This window comes from Pelmatolapia mariae, linkage group LG22 (assembly GCF_036321145.2).
Source record: "Pelmatolapia mariae isolate MD_Pm_ZW linkage group LG22, Pm_UMD_F_2, whole genome shotgun sequence".
NCBI classification, from domain to species: Eukaryota; Metazoa; Chordata; class Actinopteri; order Cichliformes; family Cichlidae; genus Pelmatolapia; species Pelmatolapia mariae.
In genome coordinates this window covers 808,991-823,804 of record NC_086245.2, presented here as the reverse complement: position 1 = coordinate 823,804, position 14,814 = coordinate 808,991, and the positions used below count along the sequence as shown (strand labels likewise).

At 37.8% G+C, this 14,814-nt stretch overlaps 2 protein-coding genes across 2 annotated transcripts; both read right to left on the bottom strand.

The window, feature by feature from the left end:
* Positions 1-1,346: 1,346 nt before the first annotated feature.
* LOC134619816 (cytochrome c oxidase subunit 6B1-like) lies at positions 1,347-6,389 on the bottom strand. Its single transcript, XM_063465644.1, has 4 exons — positions 6,275-6,389; positions 5,564-5,687; positions 1,744-1,844; positions 1,347-1,503 (listed from the first exon to the last, which is right to left on the bottom strand). The coding sequence occupies exons 2-4, from the start codon at positions 5,667-5,669 to the stop codon at positions 1,450-1,452; spliced, it is 261 nt and encodes an 86-aa protein (XP_063321714.1). The 5' UTR covers positions 5,670-5,687; positions 6,275-6,389; the 3' UTR covers positions 1,347-1,449.
* Positions 6,390-7,415: 1,026 nt separating this feature from the next.
* On the bottom strand, positions 7,416-14,770 carry LOC134619839 (C-type lectin domain family 6 member A-like). Its single transcript, XM_063465665.1, has 5 exons — positions 13,245-14,770; positions 10,732-10,896; positions 9,357-9,508; positions 8,757-8,881; positions 7,416-7,572 (listed from the first exon to the last, which is right to left on the bottom strand). Exons 1-5 carry the CDS (start codon positions 13,507-13,509, stop codon positions 7,416-7,418), a joined length of 864 nt encoding a protein of 287 aa, XP_063321735.1. The 5' UTR covers positions 13,510-14,770.
* Between the last annotated feature and the right edge of the window lie 44 nt (positions 14,771-14,814).

Below are 14,814 nucleotides of genomic sequence, written 5' to 3'. Positions count from 1 at the left end.
GTTCTTTCACGCTCACGATTCGCGCGTGACAAAGATACAAACAAAAATCAGCTGACTCCTTGGAGGAGGTTTGTGTGGAACTATTATGCAATGAACGTAACACTTCTCTGTTCTGCTTCAGTGAATTTGTTTAAAAAATAAATAAATAAAAATCTGCAGTCACAATCTGACATATTCAACATTCAACTTGTTCCCCTCTGAAGTCAGAATAGAGGTTAAATATCATGTTTGAATGTCAACATGGATGATAAGACCTCAATGATATAAACATCGGTGACATCTACTCTTCACTTGCTGATGAAGATCATGCAATATGATGTAAAGCACCATTAAAGGGACCTTGTGGTGAGGTGGTTTTCTCAGCAGCATTTTTATGATTTGGTTCTTTTGTGCAGTTTCATCCCATCATTTTCACACATACACTAATGCTACAATAACTGTCTACCTTTCCCAGAAGAGAATCCTCTCTAATTTACTCGACCTCTACTTTTCTCTAGTGTTTCTTTTACAGACGCACAAAAGGCTAAAAGATATATGTTGCTAAACCCGTTGTACGGCTGTATAAATGAAATAGGGTTACATTTCACTTCATGCCGTTTTCTTCCATCACCTGTTTTGTACTTTTAACTTGCTTCATTTGAGATTAAAATACAAAATAACCTTCTTTGCCTTTCGTCGTTTGACCTTAGCACATATGTTTCCTGGCATGTTTTGTCTTAGCAGCCACAACCACTAGGAGCAGTGTTAACCGCTTAATAATTAAAGAGAATGCATTAAAAATGATCATTTAAAATCTGAACATACAGACACGCCTTGGAGATAGAGGCCTTGTAAGTGGTGTGGTGTCTAGACTTTTTTTGACAGTAAATTCATAGCATAAAATCAACGTTTATAGTTTATGCTGAAAGTTAGTTTTAAACGGTACATTTCAGAAAAATGACTACGTTTCCATTTTTCAGTTCAATCATTTTGAGCTGCATCTCTAGAACAGCTTTTAGCTCTCATTTTTTGTTAAAAATCTTGAATAAAGTTAAAGTTTAAAAGCAAATCATGGCACAATAAGTAATTTATATAATGATGCGCACCACTTGACATTTATACTGATTGTTTACATGAACTGTCTGATGATGCAACACTTTTGCATCGTGGGTCAGCATTATCTCCTTTCTTACCATAAAGGATGGTCAAGTGTCTCCTCTCCTAAAGGAGGTAATAAAGGAAGCATTGAAGCACCTTTCCGTAGTATTTAGAGAATTTAAACAGCTGTTATAATGGCTGCCACACAGACACAGCTAAAAGCTTGAGTAAACTGTAAATTACAACTGTCAATTAGCAAAAGTCAGACATGACTCATAGTAATATTTTATTATGACATTTTTGTACAGAAATATTGGAGTGTTACACTTTTATATCTTAAGATGGGACAACTGGATGGAGATCAACATTTCCTTAAATCTTCCCAGGGAAGCTTCCTGCCTCTATCTGATCGTCCCATTTCTGAACCTGCAGGAAAGAAAAAACACAGGAGAAAATCAAAAAGTGGAGTAATAAATCCACATCTAGAGTGGAAACTAACCTGAAACACAGCTGTGATTTTTACAACTTTAAACGTAGGTGATGAGTGAAAAAGAAAACTGATGACTAAATCAGTCAAAACCAAAATTAAAACCAAGAATTTTGGATCAGAAGCAAATGAAGGTGCAGCCGAGTGAGATAGTGAGATTTGTTTCACGTGTAACTTACCCAGCTGATTGGGCAGAGACTCTTGTAGACTCTGCGGTACCAGTCACAGGGAGCCGTGTCCTGGTCTTTGGCTGACAGAACTTTGTTACATCTGTGGAAGTCTGTAACAAAACAAAGAGGGAGAAGAGCTGTCAAACCAGAGATGGACACTAAACAGCCAGCAAAGCCAGTCGGTGTCCTCGAGTCCTTTATCTGACTCAAGGGCTCGAGTCAGATAAATGAGCCTGATTCTGTTTATCTGCAATCTGCAGTTTTCCTCCAACACCATACTATTGTCACTCTAGGACCATCAGAGTCACCGACCACAATGCCACACTAACGCATGGCTTGTGGAAGAAGTGTAGACCTACAGAAATCAACCATAGACCATTTATATTTATTTGAAACTTCAACAAAAGCATTTAGCTGTCGCCCTGTTAGTTTTTGGAAGCCAGAAGAGACCGTATATGGACGAGAGGGTATAATGCTACGTTGCTAGCAAGCTGTATGTTCGTACTTGCACAGGTGCAATACACCTGCTAATAGGTGCTAAGTAACAGGCCAATAAAACACTTGAATTTCACTCACTAAAACGGAAACACAGACTTCTTGAATGATCTTTATTTGACAGCAAGACATTTTTCATGTGATTTTAATAAAAATGCTCCAAAAACCAAAGACAGCACAAAAATAGTAAGGAGGCCCATACAGTCATCTGCTACACTTCACTGTCAGCTCACCTGCCATTAAAAGAGACCAGACATCTAACTCGAATGACCAAATCAGACTTAAAAAAAACCCAAACAAACAAAAAACCCCAAATCATCCTCTCTGGAGTTAAGTAGGAAACTACCCATTATATATGCTGACGCTGCTGTGACACGATAGTTCCAAAGTCCATTGTCTTCATTTATCTTACATGGAACTGTTGTTAGAAACCCAAACATCATTTATTTTTATTTTTTATGAGCCAAATGTCAACACGGTTTTATTATGTGACCATAAACAACCACGGTTCAGTCACTATTAACTTTTATAATTAAGAACCACAAATCATAAAATGCTGATACACCCCTGACATTTATTCTCGCTCAAAAAACAAAAACAAAAAACAACAACAACCAACCAACCAAACACACAAACAAAAAAAAACCCACTACCACAATCTGTTTCTATCCGTCAGTGTGATGCGTTTGGGCTGTCACGTCACAGGACAGGAAATTTAAAGAAACTTGTAACACAAATAAAACTGTATTTTAACATTGCGTTAATATACAATTTAGAAAATATAATTCAGATACATCATGAGTTTGGTTTGAGCTCTTGAGTTTCAGACTGAGTGACTTACCTATTAGTAAGAAAAATAATTAAATAATAAACTAGTCAATAAAAAAAACACTGAAGTGATTATAACTGGAAAAGAAGTTCATAATGAATTGCTCTAGTAATTTATTAGGCTGACAATCTATTCTCTAGCATTTTTTTTTAAACAGCACACTTTCCTGTCAGGCTTCTCGTAAATTCAGTTCTTAATTTTATTTTATTTTTTTTAAATAAAATTAAATACGTGTGCCATATAGTTGTTTTAAAATGAAATTACCACACATTTGTCAAAGACATTAAGTGAATGCAAGTGTGTGAAAAAAAACAAAAAAATTGTTTTAACATCAGATTGAATGTTGAGATAAAGTTATTTTGGAACTTTTGAGAAATTATGTTTTATCCTTAAAATATTTGATAATTTTATTATTCTTGATTAAAAATAAAGATTTATCTGATCAAAGTTGAAATAAGTACTTGACATATTTTTGAATACAATAACTAACACTGACATGTATAAAATAACCACAAATATGTTGAAATAAGAAACACAGCTGGGTATTGCATTGGGGGAGATGCAGTTATCACTCCTCTTAAAACTGGTGTAATTTTCAGCTGCTATACATTAAGTCAAACAAATGTAAGTATTCATGGTAAAATAAATAAGTGGTAATTTATACAAAAACAAAACAAGGAAAAATAACGTCCTATGTGTCAACCACTCATAGCAAATTCTTTTTTCCCCTCCTTTTTAAAATCGGGCTGTCAACATGCTTATTTTAGATATTTCAATCAAAGTGCATTCATCCATCCTTTTCCTCCACAGCTTAAAAATGAAGCCAGTGCAAACGCACCAAGGTTTTCTAATGGGCACTCAAGCCTGACTGCAGAAATGATTCCCAACATCCAACTTCACAGCAGAAGTAAACGTGTTTACAGCATGCTACACAAATGGTTTTGGTCTTTGCAGAGAGTTCTCCCTTCATAACAGCCTCAGGGAGACGTTCAACAGTGAGCTGAAGTAAACGTCTGTCTGCCAGGCCTAACGTCTGATAAATAGTCACTGAACTGGACCTCCCAACCATCTCTGTGATGTTTGGGCATTTGGAGCATTTTTAATAGATGATCTGTAGCACACAGCATGTGTGCTACAGATCATCCAGGAAGAGTGTGCTTTAGTTTTAGTGAGTCAAGTTTTTGTATTTTGTTACTCCGTTACTTACCATTTATCAATTTGTCATTTTGTTAGATGACAAATTGTTAAATAGATATCAGTGTGTTGCACCTGAACAGTTTATGAATGCTGCTTGCTAACCAAGCATTACCGATTGCGTTGTACCCCATCGTCCATATAAGGTAACTTCTGGCTTCAAACCCTGCTATAAACAGGAGTTTCATTAGCCTGACTGTTTATGTCTGAGAAAAGATCATAGGTGTCTTTCACCTATGCCTTTCTGGCAGGAATCAAACTTCCCCCATGTGCAGATTTTTTACCCTGAAGTGCAAAACTAAAGTGTCACAGCATTGTTATTGGTCAATTCAAGTAATGGTCCTGTAACAGTTATTCAGTATCAGATTACCAAAATGATTTAGGTTACAGTCACTTCAGATTTAAACTGAGTCTCTGTGTCTGGGTGGCATTTAGTTTTTACTGCACTTCCACAAAGACTGATGCAAACTTTTACTCTGAAAAATCAGCAGAGAAGCAGCATTAATCAAAACATTCATTACGTATGCAGACGGATCAATACGTCTAACGTGAAGCTGAAACACAGCAGCGATTAAAGAGATAATTAGAGAGTGCATTTAGTCTGCAGCAAATCCACCATCACACTGGGCTTTAGCATAGAAGGAGATGTGTTTAATTCTTTGGGTTTTCATTTGAAATAGAAACTAGCAGCAAAGCAACTTTGATTGATTTAAATATTGAAATTCAGACATCAAGCATGGGTTGTGTCAACTGTCAAAACTCCTTGTCTCACATTTCTTTACAAATTAAGAAACACAGAAATAAAATTGACCAGAAGAAGTTTGGAAATGAGAACTGCTGCAGTTTAAACCCTCAATTAGTCTCAAATGAAAACAACAAATTCTGCAGCCAAGTATTGGAAATACTCAGCAAACATGCCAAAGGCATGCCAAAAGCAGCTTTTATGTGAATAGATGATGAAATCAAAATGAGGGAAAAAAAAGCAAGCAAATAAGTGAGAAGTCAGCTGAAGGCCCCGAAAGACTCGCAATGCTCAGCAGATTTGCAGGTCTCCTGTTCTTCACACATTTATGAGAAGCCAAACATTATGACAGTCTGCGGAGGAGTGAAGACCCAGGCAAAGCTGAAGAGCAAAGGTGCAAATAACCTGTGGCCATTTTTACCTGTCTGAATTCAAAGTTCATGTTGTACTCAGTGTAAGAGGAAACAACGAACTGGACCTGCGTTGGTCTGATGGAAGAAAACACTGAATTATGACAAAGGTTGACATCACTTTGCGTCGACACTGTGTGCAGCAGACGTCTCATTTACCCAGGTAGTTCTGGAAACAGTTGCGTGTCTGGTTGGTGTTGGGGAAGCGGGCATCAAACGGAGCCGTCCTGTAGTTCTTGATCTTCTCCTGGACAGCGTCTGACATTTTTCAGCTGCTGGAGGTCTGCACAGGATCAACAGCATGTGAGCAACCCTTAAACGAGATCATGCTGCACACACGGACTACAAGAAAGCATTTATATCCACAAAGTATCCTAATAATAGTCAGTGAGCGCTACTTAAATAATATATCTTTAAGCTGCCCTCTTTAACTGCAAACATTTATGCTGTGTGCCGATTTAAACACGTGACTACACCGACATGTGAAACGTGATCCACTGTGGTCTTAAATATGTGTTAAATAATATCAAACAAAAGAGTAAAAACACAGCTTGTTCAAATGGAGTTCGGCATAAGCAAAACTAACTTCTAATTTGATATGAAGCCCATTTTCCCTGCCAGTAACTGGAAAATAAAACGAGAGTCCTGATGAATCCCGTTCGTTAACGACGTTATCGATAAAAATAGAAAGTTAATATTAATCCTGCTCAGCTGTTTGCTAATCACACTCTTTTTTTTAACATTTTCACCACAGAACAAAAAGAAAAAAAGCACAAAAACAACTCACAGAGGCTCTAAACTGCTCACACACTTAAAATAAATTATTATCGACTCGCTATTCACGTAGAAACCTTAAAAAAACCGGCTTACCGTCGACAAATCAATTCCGTTATAATCCGTGCTCCCGGCGTCCTCTAGCTTTGAAAGACGGTGCGCTGGCAAAGCATGCTGGGAAAAAACAGCCAAAAAAAACCACACACAAAAATGGCGCCTCCACCAATGTTTGGAGAGGCAGCACTGCCACTTGCTGGACATGCAGAGGAGGCACAGGCACAGATTTGTTTTAACATAAAGGACTAAAAGAAAGAAGCCATGCTTAAAGTTTAGTTCTTTGCATCAGCACGTCTGTTCTGCTTGATTCTGTATTGTTGACTTTTTAATTTTATGGTCTTTTCCAACTGTTTTTTTTAAGCATACCATGATTTTGGTCTTTAATTGCTTGTAAGGTGCCTTTGAGCGTCTTGGAATACACATATGAATAAAATCTAAACCATCTCAGTAACCTTGTGTCCAAACCGCTTGACCTGAGCTGGACCTCTGATGTATTCATTTCTAATCCATGCTGGTCACTCCCAATATATATCTCAGCATCTCCAGCTTGGCCTCCTGTCCTTTTGTTATTGTCACCACACTCAAATCATACATCGTGCCTCTTGTAAACCTTCCCTTTAACACTCCCTGCTGTTTTTCTGTTACAAATCACCCCTGACACTCACCTCCACCCGCTCTACCCTGTTGCTTTTGTTGGTTGACCTCAAGTGTTTAAATTCACCCACCTCCGCTTGCTCCTTGCAGCTGGACTATTACAACTGTCTTCCTCCTTCACACACATGTATCCTGTCCTGTTCTACTGACTTTCATTCCTCTTCACACAACAAACGTGATAAAATTATGCATATATTAAAATTTGCATTGCTATAAAATTTAAAGATCAAATTGATGGATCAAGGCAGAAAATTCCTGAAGCTCCAAATTAGCAGTAAATAATAATAATAAGCTATAAAATTACCAGGATAAACCTTAGCCTCCTGTGCATAAATTGGGAAGATCTCATATCAGGTTTTATTTAAATTAGTTGGAGTTTGACCCCCCCCCCCCCAAAATAAATAAATAAATAATTGTAGATAGATAGTGGATATAAAAATGAAGCTGAAAAACACAATGAAAGCACAGAAAAACATGGGGGATTTTCTTGAGTAAAATGTTTATTTGCTATAAAGATATTTTGGTGTCAGGTCAGAGAAGCTTGCCTCCTCTCACAGATCGTCCTCAGCTTGTTGGAGCATCTGAAAGTGAACCAGCTCCTGCTGTACACGACTCTCGGGGTGAGTCGACCACACAGATCCTCCCTGCTTTCACCTGCATTATCCGGGTCGCGTGCCCAAAACCTGCAACACACACTTTATTCTGTTACCGTGGCAACCGATACTCTGACATATGATAATGTTCATAATAAAACTCCCACAGTGTTTTAATCCCCTCACAGTAAATCCACAGTGGGAAGACACCGTGGTTAGGTTGCTTAGGAGTGAAATTCTCAGCTGCTTTGCAAACCTCACTTATACATAATCCACAATTACTGATGGGTGATTACCTTTTGTAATCTCACTACAATGTTGTGTTTTACTGAATTCAAGACCAAGACCTCCAGATTCCAGAGTTCTGATCGGGCATGCTCAGTATGTGCCACACAAAGAAAGCCTCGGAGGATCTTAGCTTATCCCTCAGTGTGGGGAACCACAACACAAAGATATTGTAATAATATTAATCAGGTAGTTTTAATATTGTGGCTGATCAGTTTAAATAGTATATACAAACAGGAAGGGAAAAAAATGTGATAATATTTTATTCCAATAAATATTTTACTGCTACTTAAATCGTATGCTTCTTATAATTAACTACTAAATGTTATTTGATTGTGTTGTCATCTTTAAAATTAAGATCAAACTCATATTCCATTCCATTATTGTTTATTATCTGCTATTTAATTTGAGCATTTTACTTAAATTATGTTCATCATTGTTGATTCACAATTGTTTAAATGCACCTGTTATGTTATTATTAATAGTACTATTAATATTATTATTATATATGTATTAATACTACTATTCTTACAATTGCTATTAATATTACTAACATTGCTATTACTAATATTATTATTATTTCAACTGCTTCTGAAAAATAACAGACAAATTACTGGATAAAGTAGTTATCATCTTCTTAAATCCCAAATGGGAGATAGGCAGAATGAAATGGTGAAAACTGCACAAATGAAACCAGCTCAAAACAAGCACAGCAAATGACAGATGACATTAAAGTGGCTCGGTGTAATTAATGTGAATGTATTTTTATATTTAGACCATGAGGAATGTTTGACTATGAACAGGGACACATACATTTTTAATATCTAGTCCTCTCATAGTTTTGTGTCCTGACAGCTGATCTGGCAAAATGTCCTCAGCCTGAGACAAACTTAAGGAGGAGAGATCAGCACATACTTGCTCTTCACCTTATGAGCCCTGTTTGTCCTGCACCACCTCCTCCTCTTCCTCATGCCTGTCATCATACTCACTGTGGTCCCTTCTCCAGCAGCGAGCCATCGCTCCACTGCCAGCCCCCGTCAGCGCCGCTGCTCCTCAGGCCTACCCAGTATGAGTCCCCCTGACTCAGACTCTGGGCCTTCTCCCACAGAAACTCCTGAGAAACATGTCAAACGTTACCATTTTGCAGAGAGAAGCCTTAATTTCTCTACCTTTGCTTTAGAATTAGTACATTCTCTTTACTGTTGATCAATCAAGAACACAAACTGTCTCACATGTACAGTAAAAGAGCGAAACACAAAACCTCATTTGACCTCAAGCACTGGCCGCTCCTGCAGACGTCTCTATATTTCATAGAGGTCTTAAATCTATTCTTAACTTCTCTTCCTGGTGGTATGAATCTGTATGTCAAATAGTGTGTCCAAAAGGTAGGACATATCAGGAAGAGCATGTCAAATATTTACAACTGGACAGAGGCTGAATATGTCATTAATGCAGGGAAGAAGATTTGTGAGAGGAGAAGGGTTCCAGCAAAGCTAATTTAATATTTATTATGTGCTTGATGAATAAATTTAAACTGGAAATGACAGGACAGAGCAGGTGGACAGAGTAGTGTGTGTGTGTGCATTCACCTGCTCCTCTTCTGTCCTTATTATAGCCATGACGCCCCCCAGTGCCATGCAGTGGTACTGACTACTGATCCAGTCAGCTCTGTCCTGGCTGAAGAGGAAACATTTCTGTCCCTGAGGCGTCCAGCCAGGTAAGCATAGGCTGCACTCTCTTTCTGAGTGAACAATAATAATAATAATAAAAAAGAATAGGTAAAAGATGTGGCTCAGATTACTCACCCCTCAAAGTTTGTTTTAATCTACTTTAAGCTTCAAAAGACCTTAAATGTCAAGCCAGGGTCAAGTTTCAGCAGTGATTTGAAATTTTCCAGCATTGCTCTCCTGTACATCTCAGTACAGTATTACCGTTCTCAGTATGAAATAATCCTACAACAGCACTGAAATCATGACATATTTTTTTTAACAAACTGCATTTTGAATGTGTAAATGATTAAATAACAATACAGTGCTCCACAAGCAAGACTTAAATTTGGATTGTGTATTAGCTACAACCATTTAAAATTTACTACAGCCCGACAGTCTGAAGGTGTTAATGTCAGGTTTCATTCTGAAAAACCTGTAATAGTTTTATAATAGTGTGTTTTTATGTTGTGTCATATTAAGTAGTATAAATATGTTTTCTACTTTATTTATATCACTGATTATAGACTGAAAACAAACAGACTAATATTACACATCCAGCTTCACTGGTTTAAATCAGTTTATCTAATATATTGGAAACTCGTCATATGTAATATGATACAAAAGCTCAACGTGGATCTGTTATCTGAATCTGAAATGCGCAATCACGCTCGAGTTGTTTGTCTTTTTCACAGCACAATGGAAATCAGAGCTTCTTTGTCAAATGGGTTTTTTGTAAACAGTTGTCTATATTTAATCTGCTGCTTGTTTGGCAGCATGACTGGGACATTACCGAATTTCCCAGAGGAACCCACCCGAGGGATTAATAAAGTTCTATCTTATCCTTATTATGTGGTAGAAAGAAAATGACCAAACTGAAACTGATTGTGAGAGAGAAGCCGTAAATGTCTTTTACACCACAAACTCTTTCAAACTCATCTGTGGTTAAATACTTGACCTTTATATAATGGATTCATTAGCTTCTTTACTAATCTGTTACAGCCTTATTATTAGAGCCAAGCCTCAGGTAAACCTTCACCCAAAGACAACCTTTACACTAAAACCACCCAGTTATCCACTGATGTGTCAGTTTTGAAGTCTGGCCATAGAAATGCCTGAAAACCGACACAGTGTGTACGAGGAACTGTCACAGGAACATCTTCAAAAAGTTGTGATTTTTGTGGGTGTAAAAAATGTTTTTTTCTCTAGATTTTCTCTTAACACTTGTAGCTCTGAATAAAAAAGCACCCAGACTCACCACCAGTGGTAGCGTTGCTGATTGGGCAGTACTGGTTTAGAGCAGGGTACTGGGAGAACAGGAGCTGATATGACTGGTTGAGCTTCTCCAGCCCGATTCTCAAACCTCTCAGTTTGTTTTCCTGCAGGGCCGACTGGGACTGAGACACCAGTGTGAGCTGAACCACTGTGGTATCAAACACACACAACACACGCAGCACAGTGTCAGAAAATTGCATACACAATGTCCCATCACTCGTTACCATGGATACGGGATAATAAAGCAGTGTCAGACAGAAAGCAAAGCAGACTGACAAAGGTGAAAAAAGGGATGATTCAAAAAGAACAGAATTAATCCTCTCTGCAAGCCATCGCGTAAAAGAATTTATTCTAAAATAAGACGCAGAGACCGACGGATTTATTTCTCGACAAAATGACAGAAGACCCGTCCTGCTTTTTGCTGAAAATTTTCCTGCATTATACCGCTGTATACTAATGCAGTGCTCTCCAAAGACAGGTTAGCAGTAGAAGAAAATTGATTTATTTATTTTTGTCCCTTTAGGCATTTAAAGTTGACAAAAATACGCCAATGACATAAAATTTGAGACTCCTGGTAACATTTGATAATAAAACCTCAAACTTGTGGTGTTTTTGATATTTAGTATCATTCTGTCTGTAAAAACAATTACTCAAAAAGTTTAGATTTTAAATGTCATGCCACATTTGACCTCTGACCTCTCCTTCAGACATTTAACAAAACAGAAAATATTTAAAAAAGATTGTTTAGTAAAGTTTTAGTAAAAAAACTCTATGACTGCTAAGAGGTCTACGTCTTACAATCCAGCCTGTGTCATTCTGCGCACTGAATCTTGTGTGAATTGTGACATTTTCACACCTGCAATCTCTTGAGTGGTGACTGTTGTTTTGAGGCTCCTCTTCACTGCATTTTCTCTGAACAGCTGCAGTTATTTTCTGGTCCTGTGTTCATTTTGAAGCCAACCAGTGGTTCAAAGCTTTTCACGCTGCCGTAAGTAATATATGCGTCTTTGTTTTCGTTTAGATGAGCCGTTTTTGTGTGGTAGCCAGAACACCTCGACATCTGTGTATCAGCAGATGGAAAGAGTGAATGAAAGAAGGCTAGTTACACACAACTCCTTTGTGTGAGTGCAATCAATGCAAAAGGAAACACCTGGGCAACAAATTACATTTGCCAGTGTGAAAGCGGGTCCACTCTACATAACAACACAGCTATATTTCACTATGCTGTTAGCATTCGCTTGGAGAACTTTAAAAATCATATTATTCTGAGCTCCACTATTAGCGAGGATCTATTACACTCACTTTCAAACAAGGCCCTACATTTTTATCCAACATGATGTGTGTTACTTCACTAATGAAATCCACTCTTTCTGTTTTTATTTTCTTTAAACCTTTGAGTATAGGATTTGGCCGGTGAGGATAGGCAGTATCTCATTCACCACTGAGCATGTAGGTTCAACATAGACTAAAGTGGTTAAATGCCATGTACAGGCAGGTGCAGTGTAGAGATAAACTCAACTTTGTAAATTATTTGAAAATATTCAAAATATCAGTTTAAGGTCTTATATGTATATCAGCACATTATCTCCTTCTCCTTTTTTCAGTAACCCGTTCCCATTGGTCAGTGAGTTTTATAGATGCAAAGAGGCACTCACAGCAGAGAGTCTGGAGCAGAATGATGATGGTCAGTAGAAAGCAGAGCAGACAGAAGTAATGAGCCAGCTGTCTGTAGTGACCTGAGAGAGCCGACACAACAACAAAGGGAAAAAAGAAAAACACTTAAACATTTATAGACCTTTTATACTTTTCAGCAGGAGGAGACTTTGGCAAGCCTGGGAATTTCATAAAAGACTATTTCACCCAAATAAGTCCAACAGGCCAGCAGAATATTCCTGTTGAAATACAGCATCTCTTTTTGTGTTGTGTTGTTGCATTGGACTGCTTTATTTGGATGATAGCTTTAAGACATAGCAGACTTGTTGCCCTGCATGGTTGATGCGTATGGGTTGCATCAGACACAGGCAGATCAATGAATTGATAGATTTAGCTCTAATTTGGAGAAATCTGCCACCAAGACTTCAAACATCTCTCTGATCCCAAGTCTGTAGATTGTTTCTGAAAAGAAATATTGTTGATGTTGCATTTTCAAAATTCATATTACAAACCCAGAAAATAAAATTCACTCTAATGTAAAGGATGAGGCAACTATAAAGCTAAAAAATAAAAATCAAGCAGACACCACCGTGGATGAGTGGGAACATTTTTATTATGTTGCAGTCACTATTGTTGTCATCTCTGCTTCTTCAAAGCAGAATGAGCTCATTAATTAAATCATTAGCTAACATGATAATGAGTACACCTCAACAGTGTTCTTCTTAAACCCACTCGACACAACCCATGCATGCAATTGAATTTGGTGTTAAACAGGCTAAGAAATGACTAATACTAAATAAATAAAACCAATTGAAATACTTTATAAAAAGGAAAGCTAATTACTTCTTTCTGTGGATGCTTCCAGCTTTTTTTCTTCTTCAAGCCGAGTCGATCCATTATTCACTCCCATGGTCTCATCCAGCAGAGAATCAGCATAGGATTTTTCTTGAGTTATTACAGCATGGATGCATAACTTTTCAGTCACCAACAATCCTTTGTTTTCCAGCAGCAGGTACAAAAGAACAGCCCAGCGTTCCTCTGTTGAGGGATTGGTATGGAATGATGTCCAGTATCTCATATGAATATTAAAATACTGACTCCCCTGCATGGTATGCAAAGCAGAGCTGGGTCTGATAACCAAGCAAGTCTGTTAGAGGAAGAGTCAAAGTCATTCTTTATTTCTCCATTAGTGTGTGTTAAAATCAACATTCAGTTAGTTTACCTACCAAATAACTGCACATATCACCCTATTAGGGACACCCATGGAAAATGTTTCCTGCCAGACCAGATTCATCCCTTCAAAGTTACAATCTAGCCTTCTTTATACCTGAAAATGGCATTAACCTCTAAAAAAGGGGAAAAATAGATACATACACATTTCAATGTATGCATGGGTGACATATTAAAGGAAAAGAAATCAACTAAAGTGTGTTGTTAAGATATTAGGCCACTGCTTACTGCTAGAATAGCTTCTGTACTCTTTGGCATTTGTTTTTCAGTTTTATGGATGAGGGTTAAATGCTATTCCTTCACAATATAAACATATAAGCTGTTAAACATGTCTACCCAACATTTTGCACTGCTTATTTAGATCTTGTGGCTGCAGAGGCCATATGCTTTACATAACTGTCATCCTGGTGAAAACATTCATTGAACGCGTGTTTATAATGGATGGAGGAATCTCCAAAGAGAGCATTCCCATCAGGGTAAAAACATTTAGAATTAAGGTGATCAGTCAGAACAACTGTGTGTGATCTGCAGTGGCACTTTCTTCTAAAAGAGACATTTTCTTAGCAGCTTATCCAGTTCCCAGGGGCTGGAGCCTTTGCCTTCTGTCACAAGGTGAGAGGCTGGGTACATCCAGATACATCCTTTCCTGTCTAACACACACACAGGCAATCCTTCATGCTCACATTTATACCTATTATGAATCATTAACAATAATGACCCTTTTAGAAAGATTTTCTTGTTCATTTTTCTTAAATTCTGATTAGTTTCTCTACATATTTCCCCCTGGTTGGTTGGTAACACTTCCTTGCACTGACTTTAAGCCCCACCAGGGGGCCCACTATATAGTTTGAGAACCACTACTGCATTGAAACCTGTACAAACAAACAATTAAAGCTGCCTCCCACAGAGCAACAGGGGTTCAGATTTTCCCTTAAATTTGTCACCTGCCTGCATTTATGTCTGTCTGCATAATTATCTAACACGCACAAGCAGCAATCATGACCAGCGTGTGATTGTATGTGCAGTGTGTGTGTCAGAACTGACAGGGGATTTCTTTAAATCACCCTGCCATAAGTGATTGTCTTCTTCCGTCATCCACACAAAAAAGTGTGTGAGATGAAGTGATCTGTGCAGAGATATAAGACTGTTCCCACTAATGAGCGATTTAAGTCCCATAAAATAC

Excerpts from the sequence above, each read along its gene's own strand:
- LOC134619816 (XM_063465644.1), bottom strand. The coding sequence starts at position 5,669 with ATGTCAGACGCTGTCCAGGAGAAGATCAAGAACTACAGGACGGCTCCG. Across the intron at positions 1,845-5,563 it reads CTGTTTCCAGAACTACCTGG|ACTTCCACAGATGTAACAAA; the intron begins GTAAATGAGACG and ends GTTTTGTTACAG. Across the intron at positions 1,504-1,743 it reads GTCTCTGCCCAATCAGCTGG|GTTCAGAAATGGGACGATCA; the intron begins GTAAGTTACACG and ends TCTTTCCTGCAG.
- LOC134619839 (XM_063465665.1), bottom strand. The coding sequence starts at position 13,509 with ATGCAGGGGAGTCAGTATTTTAATATTCATATGAGATACTGGACATCA. Across the intron at positions 9,509-10,731 it reads CAGCAACGCTACCACTGGTG|AAAGAGAGTGCAGCCTATGC; the intron begins GTGAGTCTGGGT and ends TTGTTCACTCAG. Across the intron at positions 8,882-9,356 it reads TAAGGACAGAAGAGGAGCAG|GAGTTTCTGTGGGAGAAGGC; the intron begins GTGAATGCACAC and ends CATGTTTCTCAG.